This window comes from Erpetoichthys calabaricus, chromosome 10 (assembly GCF_900747795.2).
Source record: "Erpetoichthys calabaricus chromosome 10, fErpCal1.3, whole genome shotgun sequence".
Taxonomy (NCBI): Eukaryota; Metazoa; Chordata; class Cladistia; order Polypteriformes; family Polypteridae; genus Erpetoichthys; species Erpetoichthys calabaricus.
The window spans coordinates 151,204,599-151,224,100 of NC_041403.2; the positions used below are offsets into that span (position 1 = coordinate 151,204,599).

The 19,502-nt window shown below is 42.3% G+C and overlaps 1 protein-coding gene across 1 annotated transcript in view; it reads right to left on the bottom strand.

The window, feature by feature from the left end:
* Window positions 1-3,677, bottom strand: part of mybl2b (v-myb avian myeloblastosis viral oncogene homolog-like 2b) — a 44,480-nt gene extending 40,803 nt beyond the window's left edge. The window contains exons 1-3 of the mRNA XM_028812101.2: window positions 3,424-3,677; window positions 2,219-2,315; window positions 366-437 (exon numbers count right to left, since the gene is read on the bottom strand). Of these exons, the coding sequence (XP_028667934.1) occupies window positions 366-437; window positions 2,219-2,315; window positions 3,424-3,443 (189 nt within the window). The 5' untranslated portion in view covers window positions 3,444-3,677. The remainder of the gene's footprint in view (window positions 1-365; window positions 438-2,218; window positions 2,316-3,423) is intronic.
* Window positions 3,678-19,502: the final 15,825 nt, after the last annotated feature.

The window sequence follows — 19,502 nt, forward strand, 5'->3', positions numbered from 1 at the left end:
TTCCTCAAGAACATTAAACTTCTTTTTGAAGAGGGAAATAGTACACCAGAAGGGGCAGAAAAACCATGAGTTACTGGTCCAGAGTTTTTACATTTCAGAATAGCTTTTTCAGGCTGTAATTGTTTTCAGAATTATTCACTGACTGGACTGTTTAGAAATCTTAGATACTAATTCAAAAACATACTAAAGTCAATATCCCCATTAAGTATAGTGTTTACATTCATTAAGAAAATGCACATTTAAACAACAAAACAGAGAAGATCTTAAAAACTAAACATTTTTCCACTACTGAAATAAATATAGAAATTACTCCTTCAGTAGTAGCCCAACACCATAATACTTCAAAATAATTTTTCAATACATACTGGTAAAAAGGTGGATATGGTCTTCCAATCTGATGACCCCAAGTCCTGGACCAAAGCTTTTAGTCTTTTATCCTGTAATGAATTAAAACACTAATATTAAAGTGTTCCAGCTTTTTTAAGAATCAAGTAATAGACACAGTTTCTTTATTTAATTTATTTAAAGAGCTTCTGTGAAAAGCCAAAATTTCCCCCTGGGAACAAAAAAAAAAAAAAAAAAAAATCTACAAGTATATTGAGTAGTTATTAGGGAAAGAAAAAAAAAAAAGAACACTGGCATGGTTGACCAAAAATGACACTGGCACAGAGTAGCCGATCAGTTTCTCTGCAATAGCATGTACTTCTTGGCAAACAGACCAACTCTTGAGTGGAATCGTTTATTATTTAAAAAAAAAAAAAAAAAAAAATTACTGCTTTAAGTATTAGAATTTTATGTAAAGAAAAAGTAACCCATCAGAAATAATGTAGGTTTCAGAATAACTCAAGATTTAAAGTTATTATCACAGACAGTCAAAAAGAGAGGGTTAACAACTCAGGATACCAATATTCCGACTTTGAAATCACTTTTTGGTAGGCATGAGAGAACACGTCTACGATATAAGTCGACGATATAATTTAAAACGCGATTCAGGCTTTATGACACAGTATTTTCACAATACAGTATGACATTATCATAAAAGAAATGCACTGTATAACAAGTTAAAAATCCAGGGATGGCAACTCAAAATATAGTATAGGAAAGTACTTGGTTTCAGTTGAGCAAGTTAGGAATTAATTTAACACAGTGAATAAAATTACTAATATCCCAACAACAAACACTGAAAATGCCATAAACTACCGGTCCCAACTTACACACACATGAGCAATACAAGTGGCATTTGGCTCTTTACAGTAATAACAGCCAAATAATAACAGTAATACAATTTAAACTGATACTCTTCAGTTTCAGATAGTAAGGTTTTCAAATAACAGCATCTTGAACTGAGTCCAAGTAGGCAAACTCCATGTTGAAATTACATCTGTTAGCATTTTTGTATACAGCTACTGTATGTGCCTCATAATTCCCATGGTCCCATAAGGCTTTACCAGAATCCTGAAATCCTAATCAGGGAACTGGACATAGCGAACTTAACAGCTTCCCACACAAAACACACGTCTCATATACAAAGGGACTGCGCTTCCAGTACTGTACTCTCTAACGTTATTTTAATGTGAACTCTCCCTACTTACAATTAAAACATTTATAGCTTTACAGTGTATGATTTAGCTAACAGGCAGCAGCACCCAATCTCATGCACTGTGCATCTGTGGACAGCTGTAGCGTTATTTCTGGTTTTAGTCAAAACAGGTACACTACAGTAACCCATATACCTTTACTAAGTACTGTATATAATACAGTGTCTGCACAATGTCCAAATCTCATAATGTCCTAGAATAATCATTCCACTGTGAAATTTCCTTTATCTGAATTAGATTTTTTAAATAAACTGAAAATAAGCCATTTTTTATCATAATCAAAAATGGCAATGCATTTGGGGGTTTTGAAAATATGTTGAATTAAAAATGGAATAATCTATTTATTACTACCTAGTGCTAAATGACAGTAGGAAAAAAAGTGGGTCAGAAACTTGAAATATGTAATATTACATAACAATTCTAATCTCAATCTTCTCAATTTTTAATCATTTTGAAAAAGAAAAAAAGGCTACATACAACGAACAAGAATGAATTTGGCCGACAATGAATCGTCTCTCGACAAAATGTTGCGATCTATATATCGGCATGTTTCACAGAAGCAACTACCTGCTAATCTTAATTTTCCACTGTATATACAGTACACTTTCCTCAAAGCTTACCTCCTCTTGTGTCCATTTTACTTTCACTTTTCCACTATCCCTCTGGTCTGGTACATCAGAATCTGTGTCCTGACAAATCATCTCTTCGTTTTCATCACTAAAATATAAAGATGAACAAAAGATTGCGTTTTCTCTTGAAAAGAATTTAAAAGAGCAAATTAATTCAAGAGAAGTCTGTATTAACTAAATGGTTAAAATACTTATCCATATATATCAAAACAAAACATACCGGACAAGACAGACAGACTAGGATACGAGGTCAAAAACCATAACAGTATATGTTAAACAGTTTTCACTATTAATTACTAGCTACAATAATAATTCATAACATATACAAACAAAAAAATGAAGGGAGGATTTACATATGTGTGCATGTATACATTTACTTAAGGAGACTCTGTAAAAAGCCAAAGTCAACCCTGGAGACAAAGTTCTACCTAGCCATCTATTTATGCCACAAAAGGTAGTGAAAAACTTCAAACAAAAAAAGTTTAGGCGCAATTAAAGCAACTCATCCTTCTTGTGCTATATTCATCGCTCTAATGGACAGATAATTTAAAAAGACAACACACATCACTTCGGCGTTTCACGAACCGAGCCCTCGACAGACTAACGTGTTTCCATCCGTTTACGAGTATCACTACAGCAACAGCAGTTCCGTGGGATGAAAGCGCTTTCTACTTTATATTTTTACGTGTTGGTACACAAGGATTCCTCCAGGGATACATGACCTCAACGACCCGTGTAGCTGGCGCTACCGAGATATAAACCGACCTTGTTTGTATAACATTCTCGATATCAGACGATCAGTACTGGGTACGTGCTTGGCTCATTGTGACTCCTGGGCCACAGATTTTCGCATTTACGGCTGCCACGAACGTTGCAAACGAAAAGAAAAATACCAGCACTAAAAACTATGCTCAAATAAAGTGAAACATCCAAAGCCGTCCACGCCATACAATCAACTGCATCATCGCCTTAATGTGGATTTGGATCTTCCCTTCGTATTAGTCAACTTCGTGTGCAGGTGGGAACACTACATTCACAAGTGTCAGTGGATATTGACTACGGCTCAAAAGTTCATTCGCATTCACAACTTTCAGTATCCCGTACCCAAAGCACTTAAAATTAACATCTTCTCAGTGCATCATGTCCCGCTCTTCGTGTTTAGAAGACTGTTTAAACAATGAAGACACCCCACTTACCCGCGCGGCCACCAGGACATTTTCTCGGCGTCTGCCAGGACAGTCCAAACAAACTAACAAAAAGACAACTCCGCAGCTCGTTCGAGTTTCTAAATGCATAAAGCGCGCCAATTCACAGAGAAAACATTTCTCATCTCGTGTCCTGTCAAAGAAAAAGAATCCTCTGATTTTGTGAGCTAGTTTGGTGCTCGACTGCATTCAAGCACATCCCGCCGCCACTTTCTATCTCGCGCCCAGCTTTGTACGTAGGCTGTTGCGGTAGTGACGTCTTACGTGCGCGCGAGGAGCGCGCGAGCTCGCTCCCGATTGACAGGGCGGTGCAAGTCCATGATGTCACCAAAAGTCGACTATATTTTATTCATCGATTTGTCCTTTCGCTAGAAGACAGTCTCAAGGATCAAAGATCTATTTATTGTCATTCCAATACCCATACGCAGAAACGAAATTCAATACTCCGGTACCGAGTAATTCATAACTTCGTAATTAAAACTATCCCATAAGTAGCCTCTTAACCCCAAAGCTTCTTGTTAAAGGTATCACAGCTAAACACAATAAAATAGAAGTAAGATGACTGGGGTGGAGTTGATTTGTTTTCGATCTTATTTTTGTAAAAATTGATTTATTTTTATGGAATGTTGTGTGATTTCAATAAAATAAAAAAAGTAATATGACTGTAGCTAAAAGAAATATTGTTGCAGTACGGACAGTAATTAGCAGCAAGCAAAAAAAATAGCAAATAGTTTAGTACATGAAACTACTGAAACTAAATAAAAGTGTAGTTAATAAGTCGCACCGAGTATACAGTCATATTTAGTGATGATGTATTCTTTAGTCCAGCGTTTCTCAACCTTTTAAGTATTGGCGACCCGAGTTTTCATAATAGTTTTAATCGCGCCCCCTTAACGTTTTTTGAAAGGAGCCCACTAATACCAATTTGTTCTTTTTTAATTAATGATATATCATAAACCAGGTTTCCATCCAAGGAGTTTTTGCGAAAAAATATTTAGCGCTTCAAATTTTTTACCGATATAGCTGATGGAAATGCTAATTATCGATAAAATGTTGTACATGTCGACATAATATTTTTCCGTTTAACTTTAGCGCATAAATTCCATATCGATACTTCAGATGTCGCAAAAACTACATTGGAAACAGTTTTTGTCGGAAAAAAGGGCTTTAACGCAAATAAATGTGTCACATTTTCATCACGTGTAATCAAAACGAGAATGGCGGAGCGGTTCGCATGGTCTGATGAAGAGAGTTTTTTTTTTTGATTAAACGTCGTTATTTTGTATTAATTCAAATTTCAGTTTTAATTAAAAACCTTAAGGGCAGCAGGTTAATTCAGTTGTTATCGCACTGTGAAGGGATGTTGAAAGGTAGGCTCACCTGTACAGATCCGATGCTGCAAACACAGCTGCATCATCGGCACTTCCAGGAGTGCCAACGCAAATGTCTCGTATCATGCACCTGTCATCAACAAGGGCCTGGAGAACAATAGATGGCCACCCTTTGCGATTAATGTAATCGCGGTAGCCTTCCGTCGGGGGAAGAATAGGCACATGCGTGCCATCCAGCGCACCGTAAATCTGTGGCACAAGATGCACCAAGGAATTGCGGTATGCAATTTCATTGGCCTCCGCTACAGTCGGAAGTCTGATATAACGCCGCATTAATTTTTCTTTAATAGCGGTGCACACAGCATATACACATCGATGGACGGTAGTTTTACTAACCCCGAAAGTTTCTCCAACTACTCTATACTCGGCGCAGGTTGCCAGCTTGTAAAGGGCGATGGCAATCCGCTTTTGGGTTGGAACCGGTGGTCGGTGGCAACCTGTGATGGGCGCAACATCAGGACTGATGAATCCACACAACATCTCAAACGTCGGCCGTGTCATTATAAAATGTTGCAGCCAGAGATTTTCTGTTAAGTGTCTCTCCACCACCTCCTCCCAGAAGGTCTTATTCCGTCGTCTCTCCCATACCCGTGGGTTTCGTCGCACTGGTACTTTCTTCGAGCTCTAGGGCTATCAGACAAGCAACTGCTTCATTCTGCTGTCGTCTTCGGATAATATGTACAATTCCAATTATTTGTGAAACTGAAATAACAGTAAGCTGGCAAATTTCAAAAAACTGTCTGAATAATCTCTCCATTTCTTTGTTTCTTTGTTTAGTGGAGGGGGTGTAACGTGGAAAACAAATGGTAGATAATTTGCGACATACACAAAATTATGTATGGAAACGGCTCAAGGGCAGATTTTTTTCGCGATACAACAAAAGTTATGCGACAGTTCGTTTTGGGGGGGGGGGGATTACGTCATCACGCACACCATTTTATCGATAAAAAGCCAGTTTGATGGAAACAGGCTGGAGACAGCAAATTTCGCACATTTTTTTTACGTATATTCTGTTTGTCGATAACAAAACGTCGCAAAAAACTGGATGGAAGCTTAGCTATAGATGCATATTTTATTATACCTACTTAACTTTTATCGACATTTATCTAACTCTATATTTACTTTTCTAGTATCAGAATGTAGTTTAAGTTAATTTGTTTTGGTTTCAATAGATGTATTTTTTTTATTATTTTCGATTCTTGTTTTCTTTTTTTCACATCTTCGCGCCCCCCTTTTAGTTACTTTGTGACCCCCTAGGGGGGCCCGCCCCACAGGTTGAGAACCACTGCGTCTAATAGAACCCAAGAAGATGTTGCTGTTCCTCAACCTGGTAATGCTAAGCTGTGCAATCTCCTGCCTTACGGGAGGGGGGCAAACAGTCCATGTGCAGGATGAGTGCCATCTTCCATAACGGAGGAGGCTTTACTTTTGCACCTGCTGGTGTGACTCTCCTCGATGGGGGGCAGGTTGCTGCCGCTGATCCGCTGTGCAGACTTGAGCACCCGCTGCAGAGCTCTCCTGTCTGCGGCCGAGCAGCTGCTGTACCACACCGCAGTACAGGAGGTGAAGATGCCGTCAGCCACACCCTTGTAGAAGGAGGTCAGAATAGAAGAATCGAGTCAAAATAGAATCTGAGTTAACTCGATAATAATCCATTTTATTTATATAGTGCCTTTCCCAAGCTCAAGGCGCTTAAATCAGCATTGTGCACTTGCACAATGACTCAATATTTAAACGTTTTCATTAAGTCCCACCACGATTTGAAACTTACAGAGAAATTCGTCGAGGGTGTCCTTTACACGCCCTGCTTTTTCTCTTTAACTCTAAAATTCTCAATTTTTTGGTAACTGAAAATCAACTTAAAGATATTAAACTCACAGAAAAAGAAATAAAGATCTTACAGCTGGCAGAAGACATTTTTTTCTGGAAAATACCAACGACGTGCATAAAGCAGTATATGCTACTAAACCAGTTCTACAGTGTCAGAGATGAATTTAAATATAAAACACCTCTGCTGCGGACATCTGCTCTATGCCATCTGACAAGGAAGCGCTCAAGGCCGCTGCTGATGTGCTTTTGTTACCACCAGCAAAATGCAAATCAATGGCACTTGATGCACACAAAATTGTTTTTAACATACCCATGTAACATTTAATCCTGGGTCATATCAATCTGGTTTTTAGATCACCCATATGATATTTGCGAGGAATAAACAGTGAGAACGAGGTGCATAAAACACAGAATGAACAACAAGGTCACTTCTGCTAGTTGTACACATTGGCCTACAGATGTCTGGCCAGTCAACCCACAACATTCTCAAAACCTCAGGTGAATGAATGAACAACACGCAACAGGCCAGTAGCATAAAATATGTTCCTACCTTTATAAGCGGATTATTCTGTTGTTATTTTCAGCAAACTCCTTTATGAGTCCTATGAAATCCAGTTGCCGAAAAGCCTGGAGGTCATAGAGTTAGACTGCTAAGTCTGTCCCGTTGCACTGTAGACCTCACTCAATTTTATGGCGTAGCCACCTTTGATAAAGAGCACCCTTTATTTGCAGTGAGTGGCAGGTAATCATGGATGATCTCCTATCAAAAAGTTGCCCTGGACTTTTGTCCAGACTGGCACAATACAACTGGTCAGACACCAGCTACACTTAGATAGATAGATAGATAGATAGATAGATAGATAGATAGATAGATAGATAGATAGATAGATAGATAGATAGATAGATAGATACTTTATTAATCCCAGGGGGAAATTCACATATTCCAGCAGCAAAAAATATTAAATTAAAGAGTAATAAAAAATGCAGGTAAAAAAACAGACAATAACTTGAATAATGTTTAACGTTTACCCCCTCTGGTGGAATTGAAGAGTCGCATAGTTTGGGGGAGGAATGATCTTCTCAGTCTGTCAGTGGAGCAGGACAGTGACAGCAGTCTGTCGCTGAAACTGCTCCTCTGTCTGGAGATGATACTGTTTAATGGATGTAGTGGATTCTCCATAATTGATAGGAGCCTGCTGAGTGCCCGTTGCTCTGCTACGGATGTCAAACCATCCAGCTCTATGCCAACAATAGAGCCTGCCTTCCTCACCAGTTTGTCCAGGCGTGAGGCATCCTTCTTCTTAATGCTGCCTCCCCAGCACACCACTGCGTAGAAGAGGGCACTCGCCACAACCATCTGATAGAACATCTGCAGCATCTTACTGCAGATGTTGAAGGATGCCAGTCTTCTAAGGAAGTACAGGCGGCTCTGTCCTTTCTTGCACAGAGAATCAGTATTGGCAGTCCAGTCTAATTTATCGTCCAGCTGCACTCCTAGGTATTGTTGCACTTGCACCCATGCGGATGTTGTTCCCTTTTGATTAATAGGTAAAGTTGTGTAGAGCACTCATCTTCTTAGGTGCAGTCCTGGAGCTTTTTATTTCAGCCAGTTTCAGAATAAATTCGTAATTTTTCCTTTTACTCATCTTGTTGTTTATTTACCTGGCCTTTATTCCTTCTCTCGTTATGCATTTATAAAATTATTGTAATGTCATAGTTACATGTATGAAAGATTAAGAAACAGCTATGTGTTTCAATAAAGAATAAGTAGAAAACACAAAAAAATAGATCTAATAAACATGTAGATAATGTGCATTTTAAAAAGAAAACATTAATATCATAAAAGAAAAATCACTGGACAAAGAAATGCATATAAAAAAAACTGTTGGCAGATAGATTTTTTTTTTTTTAAAACAACCTTTATTGTGAACATAAGAAACATCAACATAACAATAAACACTGTCAAATGACAAAAAGCCAAATTTCAGAATAAACAAAAGAGCCATACATCAGAAGAAATCGATCAAAACTGTCTGGATCTTCATTAAAAGCCCCAGAGGGGGGTCACCACACACAAGTTTGTGCCACAGCACTGAGGCCACCAAATTATTGATGATGATCACCCGCCCTCTGTATGACAGTTTAAGTACGATCCACTTCCACTTGTTCAGACGAGAGGTCACTTTCTCCAACAGTCCCCCCCAATTACTCTCGTCCACCCCAAGATACCTGAAGCACTTCCTGTTCCACTTTAGGCCACCTGGCAAGTCTGGTAGTGGACATCCAGACCAGGAGCCCAGTAAGGAGGCGTTACTCTTAGTCCAATTGTTTTTTGCTGATGATATGTTCTCAAATATTTGTTGGCAAGAAATTAAAACTTCAATGTCACCCTTCGATTTGATGAAGACAACAATATCATCAGCGTTGGCCAAACATTTGAAATTAATATTTGGGCAGGACAGAAATGTCACCCCCTGTAGTCTCCGCCTCAACTGAAAGAGAAACGGCTCAATGGCCAAAGCGTAGAGCATGCCAGACAAGGGGCAGCCCTGCCGAATTCCCCTCCTGACTGGGAATGGTGCGCTCAGAGTACCATTAACTTTTTAAATCCCCAAAACATTGGTGTACAGCAGTGCAATCATCTAAACAAAATTATCTCCAAACCCAAAACATTTCAATGTTTTAAACAAAAAACGGTGGTCTACTCGTTCAAAAGCTTTCTCCTGGTCAATGGATAAGATTCCTAAATCCATCCCAGAAAGATCCGAGGCTGAAATGATATCCCGCAATACAAAAAATATTGTCATAAATAGTCCTGTCGGGCACACAGTACGTCTGGCAGGGACTGACGAGCCGGTCCATCACAGTCCTCAGGCGGCTGGCCAAGGCCCTTGAGAAGATCTTATAGTCTGTGCACAGCAGGCTCACGGGGCGCCAGTTCTTAATTTGGCAAAGGTCTCCCTTCTTAGGCAGCAGAGTGATGACTGCCCTTCTGCAGCTCAACAGCAATTCTCCGTTCTGTAAACTCTCCAAGAACACCGCATACACCTCTACACCCAGCAGGTACCAGAAATGTTTATAGAATTCAGCTGGGATGCCATCGATTCTGGCACCGATACTGGTGCCTTTCCAGTATTTAAACCAGCTAGTGCATCTGAGAATTCCTGAAGACTGATGTCTGTCTCCAGCTTCAGCTTGACCATTTCTGTAAATTTGGGTAATCCGGACAAATAATCCAACGTGGCCAAATCCTCAATTACACCATCCTTAAATAAAGCCGAGTAAAAAGACACTGCAAAGTTCCTGATCTCCTCTGTGGTGTGCAGCTCGCGACCTTCAGCATGTGGATCACTTTACTTTCGGCCTCTTTCTTTTCCAGATTAAAGAAAAATTTTGTAGGTGCATCCAGGTTATTTAAAGTTTAAAAACACGAGCGCACCAAGGCACCTTGGGCACGGAACTCCAGGAGTTCAGAAAGGGATTGTTTTCTGGACTTTAAAACAGCAAGCGTTTCTTCTCTAAAGCAGTCTTGTAAAAGGCTGTGCAGATTTGTGATGTCCTCCTCCAAACTCTTCATTTCGTAAAGACACCGCCTGGTCACATGCTGAGTGTACTGCTGGCGAAAAGCTTTTATCTGCACCTTCGACACATCCCACCATTGTCGAAAAGATGGGAATCTGGACTTGGTTTGTGTCCACTGCAGCCAGAAAAACTCAAAACACTTGAGGAAATGAGAGTCCTCTAACAGGGAGACATTAAAGTGCCAAAGAGATTTACTGAAAGGCTTTACAGGGACAGAGACATTCATTCCACCAGAGAGTGATCTGAGAATCCGACAGGGCAAATATATGCCTTTGTGATCGTGTTCAGCAGGTGCCTCAGACAGTAGAAACGGTCCAAACGCGTCATCAAAATGCACCCACCGCCCCCCTTAACCCAGGTGTACTGTCTATCTGATTGAAATTTACTTCTCCAGATGTCCACCAGGTCCGAGTGGTCTAATAAGGAGCGTAAAGCTCAGACAGATGCTGGATGAGGCTCAGCACCATTACGGTCCATTAAGTTATTTTCCGTACAATTAAAATCTCCTCCGACCAACAGGATCTCCCCATTAACAGAGGTCTCCAGCACCTTCCTCAGAGCTTTAAAGAAACAAAGTCTCTCTCCTCTATTTGTTGGAGCGTAAGCATTAATAAACACTAAATCTTGGTTCTTATCCTTCACCTGAACTACCAAAAGGCGTCCAGCCATCACCTCACTAATGTTAGTGATTTGTAAATTTGCCATTTTTGAGATTAGTATGGCCACCTCAGCACTGACATGTGAGCCATGACTCAGGACAGCCTGACCCCCCACTCACATAACTAGTCCGGCTGATTTCAAACATCAGAATGGGTTTCCTGCAAGAAAGTGACCTGAAGAAACTTTTGGTTTAAAAAGTCAAACAGTCGCCCTATAGCCATTCACATTTAAACTCCCAATGTGTAAAGACTGCATTGATGAGACACAAATGGGAGTGAACAGTACTGCACATGTCAACCATAAATAAAGAAGATTCAAGAACATATACATTATTTCTGAAAAATGGACTTTCGCACCCTGCTAGTAATATTTTTAAACCTGGTAGTTTCTTTTTGGTCCATTCCCAGAAGCGCCGCTTTGCGCATCACCCTCTGAGCGGACACCACAAACAATGGAAGGTCAGATAGATAGATAGATAGATAGATAGATAGATAGATAGATAGATAGATAGATAGATAGATAGATAGATAGATAGATAGATAGATAGATAGATAGATAGATAGATAGATAGATAGATAGATAGATAGATAGATAGATAGATAGATAGATAGATAGATAGATAGATAGATAGATAGATAGATAGATAGATAGATAGATAGATAGATAGATAGATAGATAGATAGATAGATAGATAGATAGATAGATAGATAGATAGATAGATAGATACTTTATTAATCCCGATGGGAAATTCACATTCTTCAGCAGCAGCATACTGATACAATAAATAATATTAAATTAAAGAATGATAATAATACAGGTGAAAAAAAACAGACAATAACTATGTATAATGTTAAATATTAACGTTTACCCCCCCTGGTGGAATTAAAGAGTCGCATAGTTTGGGGGAGGAACGATCTCCTCAATCTGTCTGTGGAGCAGGACAGTGACAGCAGTCTGTCGCTGAAGCTGCTCTTCTGTCTGGAGATGACATTATTTAGTGGATGCAGTGGATTCTCCATAATTGATAGGAGCCTGCTGAGCGCCCTTCGCTCTGCCACAGATGTTAAACTGTCCAGCTCCATGCCAACAATAGAGCCTGCCTTCCTCACCAGTTTGTCCAGGCGTGAGGCGTCTTTCCTCTTAATGCTGCCTCCCCAGCACACCACTGCGTAGAAGAGGGCGCTCGCCACAACTGTTTGATAGAACATCTGCAGCATCTTATTGCAGATGTTGAAGGAAGCCAGCCTTCTAAGGAAGTATAACCGGCTTTGTCCTTTCTTGCACAGCGCATCAGTATTGGCAGTCCAGTCTAATTTATCATCCAGCTGCACTCCCAGATATTTATAGGTCTGCACCATCTGCACACAGTCACCTTTGATGATCACTGGGTCTATGAGGGGTCTGGGCCTCCTAAAATCCACCACCAGCTCCTTGGTTTTGCTGGTGTTCAGGTGTAGGTGGTTTGAGTCGGACCATTTAACAAAGTCATTGATTAGGTCCCTATACTCCTCCTCCAGCCCATTCCTGATACAGCCCACGATAGCAGTGTCATCAGCGAACTTTTGCACATGGCAGGACTCCGAGTTGTATTGGAAGTCCGATGTATATAGGCTGAACAGGACCGGAGAAAGTACAGTCCCTTGTGGCGCTCCTGTGTTGCTGACCACAATGTCAGACGTGCAGTTCCCAAGACGCACATACTGAGGTCTGTCTTTAAGATAGTCCACGATCCATGCCACTAGGTATGAATCTAATCCCATCTCTGTCAGCTTGTCCGTAAGGAGCAGAGGTTGGATTGTGTTGAAGGCGCTAGAGAAGTCTAGAAACATAATTCTTACAGCACCACTGCCTCTGTCCAAGTGAGAGAGGGATCGGTGTAGCATATAGATGATGGCATCTTCCGCTCCCACCTTCTCCTGATATGCAAACTGCAGAGGGTCAAGGGCGTGTTGAACCTGTGGCCTAAGGTGGTGAAGCAGCAGCCTCTCCATGGTCTTCATCACATGTGATGTCAGAGCAACAGGCCGAAAGTCATTCAGCTCACTAGGACGTGATACCTTTGGGACTGGAGTGATACAAGATGTTTTCCAAAGCCTCGGGACTCTCCCCTGTTCCAGGCTCAGGTTGAAGATGCGCTGTAGAGGACCCCCCAGCTCCGATGCACAGACCTTCAGCAGTCGTGGCGATACTCCATCTGGACCCGCTGCTTTGCTGGCACGAAGTCTCATCAGCTCTCTGCTCACTTGCGCTGTTGTTATTATGGGTGGGGATGTTTTTCCTATGCTGGTATCAGCAGAAGGATGTGTGGAGGGTGCAGTACTCCGAGGTGAGAGTGAGAGTGGGTTAGGGTGGTCAAACCTGTTAAAAAAGTTGTTCATTTGGTTTGCTCTCTTCACGTCTCTCTCAATGGTGGTACCCCGCTTCGAGCTGCAGCCAGTGATGATCTTCATCCCATCCCACACTTCCTTCATGCTGTTATTCTGCAACTTCTGCTCCAGCTTTCTCCTGTACTGCTCCTTCGCCGCCCTGAGTTGGACTCGGAGTTCCTTCTGCACGCGCTTGAGCTCATGCTGATCACCATCTTTAAAAGCCCTTTTCTTCTGATTCAAAAGGCCCTTGATGTCACTTGTAATCCATGGCTTGTTGTTAGCATAGCAGCGTACTGTTCTTACTGGAACTACAATGTCCATACAGAAGTTGATGTAGTCAGTAGTGCAGTCAACAACTTCCTCAATGTTCTCATTATGAGATCCCTGCAGGATATCCCAGTCTGTAGTTCCAAAAAGTTCTCTCAGAGTATTCTCAGCCTCCAGGGTCCACTTCCTGAATGATCGTGTGGTTGTAGGTAGGACTCTAACTTTTGGTTTATAGTGAGGCTGAAGCTGAACCAGGTTATGATCTCCTTTCCCAAGCGCAGGCAGCGGGGTGGCGCTGTATGCGTCTTTAACATTTGCATACAGTAAATCAATAGTCTTATTTCCCCGGGTGTTGCAGTCCACATACTGGGAGAATGCAGGCAATGTTTTGTCCAGCGTCACATGGTTAAAGTCTCCAGCGATTAGCACAAGCGCCTCAGGGTGCTGCGTTTGTAACTTAGCAACAGCGGAATGGATGATGTCACTCGCTGACTCCACGTCTGCCCGAGGAGGAATGTATACAATAACAACAATGACATGTCCAAACACTCTGGGCAAATAGTAGGGACGTAAACTTACGGCCAACAGTTCGATATCCCTGCAGCAAGTGGAGATTTTGACGTTAACATGTCCAGAGTGACACCACCGTGTATTAACATAGAGAGCGAGTCCTCCTCCTTTGTGCTTACCACAGGTACTTGCATCTCTGTCCGCTCTAACTGTGCTAAACCCGGGTAGCTCCACGTTGGCATCTGGGATGGTGTTATTTAGCCACGTTTCGCAGAAACACAACAAACTGCATTCTCTGTAGGTCCTTACATTTTTCACCAGCGCAGCCAGTTCGTCTATCTTATTTGAGATTGAGTTTACATTCCCCAGAATCACAGAAGGCACCGAAGGCTTGAAACGCCACTTTCTCGCAAGCCGCTTCTTTTTTAGCTTAGTGCCGGCTCTGCTGCCACGATACCGCCTTCTTACCTCGTTGGGTAAATATGGAACCACACCGGCACTGGCATTTGTTCTCAGCACCCGAAGTTGAGTACTTGAATAGGCGAGTCTCGGCGTGTTAAAATCCATGCCCACGTTGTAAAAGTAAGTGTGTCCAGGGAAGGAATCCACATAAAATAAAGTGGTAGGAGTGATCAATAAATAAAAATAGAAAAATGAAAGTAGAAAAGTACACATACATATACAGTCATACACGGAGCTGCTGAAAAGGCTGCCACTCACGGCGGCGCCGGATGCTACGAGTCTGGGTCAGGGTCAGGGAAGTGATCCTCTACTCTAATACCCCTCTGGCCTTCGATGAAGTCCAAAAACTTCCTAATACTCGCAGTGTTATACCTGCCACCGAGCCTGTATTGGGACGAGGCGTCAGTGTCACCGCCGTCGTGCTCACGATCACTCAGGTCGCTGTGACAATCACTTTGACTTCTAAGAGTCCTGCTGTACCCTTCTGATGGCTCGCCAGCTACGTGACTTTTCTTAGCAGATTTTTTAGTGTCTGATTTTTCTTTTATTTTCGAGTGCGAACTGTAAATTCCTCCTCACCGGTGCGCTCAGTCAGGCGCCCGTCAGCACACGCCGGTGTTTCTGCATCCACATCAGTAGCCATAGCTTCAGTCACAGCGGGGTCGACGGGCGCGGCACTCTCTGTGCCGACCATCGCCGTCTTATCCCCACCGCTGCTAACCTCCGCAGTCTCCGGCTTATCCTTAGTCGGTTCTCCATCCACAGACTCGTACGGAGCACTTTGAACTGACACGTGTTTAACGGGATCGCCGGGCTCAGCCGACGCATTCCCTTCAGTAGTCAGCAGGCTCGTCTCAGGAGCGACTGTTAACACTACAGTGGGGAGCTAATCACTCACAACCTGTGCTTCGGCTACGAGCTCGGTTACCTCTGCAGTCTCCTCCTCACCACTTTCATATTCCGTCTCATCGCTCTGTGAGGCAGGGGCAGCGCTTCGGCCCACTGATAAAACGGTCTCATTCTTACATTGAGAGGCCTTGTGTCCGGACCTCCCACAGTTAAAACACTTCATCAAGTCCGAAGTAACAAAAACTACATAATCACAGCCATCAACTTTGAATCTTACATTTATGTCCTCAGTCATGTTGTTCAACACCATAAAAACCTGCCTCCTAAATGAAACAACGTGTTTCAATTCTTTCATTTTACAGCCCAACGGAATCATCACTACGTCCGATAAAATCTGGCCACAGCAGCGCAGTTCCTGCACCAAAACACCATTCTTTAAGAACGGAGGTACATTTGAAATGATAATCTTTTTTGCAGGTGCTGATAGAGGTAAAACAGGAACCAAAACGCCATTAATAATAACCCTTTCTTCCACAAGTTTATCAACCAGGGATTCCTCATTAAGAAAAACCACCACCGCCTTGTTAATTCTTGAGGCTGAACGGACATTCTTATAGCCAACAACTTTACCGACAGCCACAACACACTCTTCAGCCGAAAACGTGCGGCTCTACCAGTACTTTAGCCCCATGTCGGCGGAAAAGATTTTCATAAAACTGAGGCATTACACCAGGCAATGACCCTTTGGACACGGCCATGGCTACACGCCAAAGCCGCGTCTTATTCGATAAAACCCCCCTGATACAGAAAAATATGAAATTAGAGTTAGAAAAAAAGAAAAACAAAAAAATACTTACAGAAGACAGAAACGTCCGACCGCCAACGCCACGACTCAGACACGCCCACCCCAGACCATACTAATCGAAAGAAATACCAACAGCAAGACAGTATAGATAGATAGATAGATAGATAGATAGATAGATAGATAAAAAAATCTGAAAAACAGCGATTAGCCGCTACCCGGCCTGCTGCTTCAGGTCAAAAGGCACAGCCCTAAAATAAAAGTAAAAATAAACAATATGCTATCCTGTTTGTATCCCTTTTACACTGACTTCTTAATTGTGCTTTATCTTAACTCTGGAAGCTCCTTTCTCTTGCTGTCCTTCCACATATACTCCCCCCCCCCCCCCCCGGTCTCTTCCTCCTCTCATGCACTTCCTGTCTGTCTAGGCCAGGGGTCCCCAACTCCAGTGTTGGGGGGCCACGGTGGTTGCAGGTTTTCATTCTAACCCTGTGACCTCTTTTTGCTGCTAAGTAACTTCTTTTACACTCGTTTTATTTGACTTGGGGGGTATTTTTCGTACGTCGCTTAAACCATCCGAGATCAGGTGCCTCATCTTGAATGAGTTAATGCCAGTGAAACTAATCCAGATAAGTCGGTTTTTCAAACGCAGATGTGTATTAGATTAGTCGAGCTGGATCTAATCATCCGAGATGAATGCGCACGCCTGCGCTGATTGAAAAGCCCATATATATTGAGTCTAGAAAACATGATCAGCAAGTCTTTGATAGGCTGTAACAAAATGACGAAAGAACGGGCGCATTTTTTTTCACACACGCGGCGTAAGACCTTTTATTCGAAGGACATGAAGAATTTCAAGATTTAATATGCACAAGCGGTAACACTGCAAAAGCAGCCCAGACCAGAAAAGACGGCTGGCAAAAAGTGGCCGAAAAAATTAAACGCTAAGTAGTGTACATTGTACTTAGTGAATGCAACGTTTCATTTCCTATGTGTCAGATTAATTATTATTTAATATGTCATAATTCCAGATCAAATGTGAGCACAAGGAGAACATGGGAACAGGTTAAAGTGAAGTACAAGAATATACTTCAAACTGGTAAATATTGGTATATAACTATTTAAAGAATTGTTGACATAAAGAATCATATATAATATAAAAAACATTAATTTTAAAGCTAATAAGGAGGCAGACCAGCAAAAAACAGGTGGAGGTCCACACGGTCCAGACCTAACCCCTGCAGAAGAGTTGGCTCTCCAGCAAAATGCCCATCGCCCTGTTTCTGAGGGCATTCCAGGGGGAAGCTCCTCCTCAGAACCAGTGGCAGGATGCAGTGGTCACTTAATTTCAGGTAAAGGATGGTCATTGCATATTTGTCCTCCATGTGTGCTATAGGTATGTTCCATATAGCCCTCTTTTTCGTTGGGTCAGTTGCAGGGAATGTCATATCCTTTGAACCTGTGTCTGACCAACGAGATATTAACTAAGGTCAAATATTTGATGAAGACACTGTGTCTGATTATTCATCAGGAGGAGAGGTACACTTTCCAAATAATGTTTGATCAAACTCCACTCTGATCAGTCCCATGTGCCCCAATCACATTTGGAAATCCTGGTAATGAGAATGTTAGGCTGATTGTGGGATTCTTCGTGGAACTGTGGGTGTTTTTACCTGTGTATTACCTACCTGCAATGGCATGAAACGCCTCTTTTATTGTCTGCACACGCAGGTGTCCAGGAAACACAATGAAAACCTGAAGGAAATGTTTCAGAGCCAAACAGACTTTACGAATTGCCTGGAAAACTGCACTTTTCGATCGCTGTTCCGCATCGCCTACAGTATATAAAAAAAGTGCCGCTTGCAAGAAACCTCAAAGCAATGCCTACTGTCTGTGTGGTTGTGAGAGCCCGACTTCGCCTAGTTTGACTTCGAATATACGGAGCTAATAAATCTTTGAGGTACAATATTCCCCCTCGGCTAAAGCGGTATCTTTCGTACAGAATTTCCTCGGGGGGCAATAAAGGATCTTACCGATCGCGCAAAACCCTCTTTATATGAAATTCTCTTCCTATAATTTGCACATCAATATCAATTGGTCGCTCATTCATGAACGGCGAAGCCCTGACTGGATGACTTCCACACCGTCACTGATCACGTGTGTAAACTAATCCTTGTTTACGCAGAACAAACCTGCTCCGAGCAGGTTTGCGGATTTGGATGTGTTGCTATGACAACACTTCCAGCAAGAGTTTCAAAAAACCGACAGATCCAGGATCAGGCCAAATCGTCAACAATTACATCCGGCTAAACGAGTAATCCACGTACGAAAAATACCCCCTTGTTCTCGGAGACTCAGACCCCTTAAGTGTTTCTTTTTCCTTAAGTAGAAGTCAAGCAATAATGAGATACAAAATGAGCCAAAGCATGAGCAACAAACTGTGTCCGTCACTGAAAATAAAGAAAGATGAAGGTCTGTTGATCTGCCCAGGTCCCCAAAACATTTTAACAGTGCTCTTAGAAAAGAGAAAATCAATCATTTCAGAAATGTAGTGTCCCTAAACCGGGCAAATTAATTACAACATGCAGGGTGAAATGTATGACTACTGTGACGTGTCTTGCCACTGCATGGACTGTAGTTAGCGGATGCATTGTTCGGGTGGAGTTTTTGGGTAACACGCTCTGTAAAGGTTCGGGCACCTCCGTAGAGAGAGAGCAGAGTGACCGGGATCGGGTTAATTAACGGTTCGTGGAGAAAAGAGGAGGGGGTGGTGGGAAGTAGTAGTTGTTGCTGGAGCGAGAAGAAGACAGCGTCAGGTTGAGAAGGGAGCGAACAGTTAAAGAGCAGGCAAAGGGTAGATAGGACGAATGCGAATTATTTTTGCTGTTTTGGCGGTGTCCCCGTGACCCAGACAACGGACGGCGGTAGCGCACCGTTAATATCGCGGCATATCCAATAAAAAGTCATTCGGCATTTGGAAGATTCCCCCAGATAAGCGATTTTATTCGACGGAATGTCACAATACAATGCATGCTCAATTCTTTTGAGTTTATTACCGCTGTACACAGTAACCCCGGGCGGCACGGTGGCGCAGTGGTAGTAAGGAGACTTCGCAGATCTGGATTCGCTTCCCGGGTCCTCCTTGCGTGGAGTTTGCACGTTCTCCCCGTGTCTGCATGGGTTTCCTCCCACAGTCCAAAGACATGCAGTTTAGGTGTTTTGACGATCCTAAATTGTCCCTGGTGTGTGTGCACTGCGGTGGGCTGTCACCTTGCCCAGGATTTGTCTGCTGGCTGGGATTGGCTCCAGCAGACCCCCGTGACCTTCTGTTAGGATATAGCGGGTTGG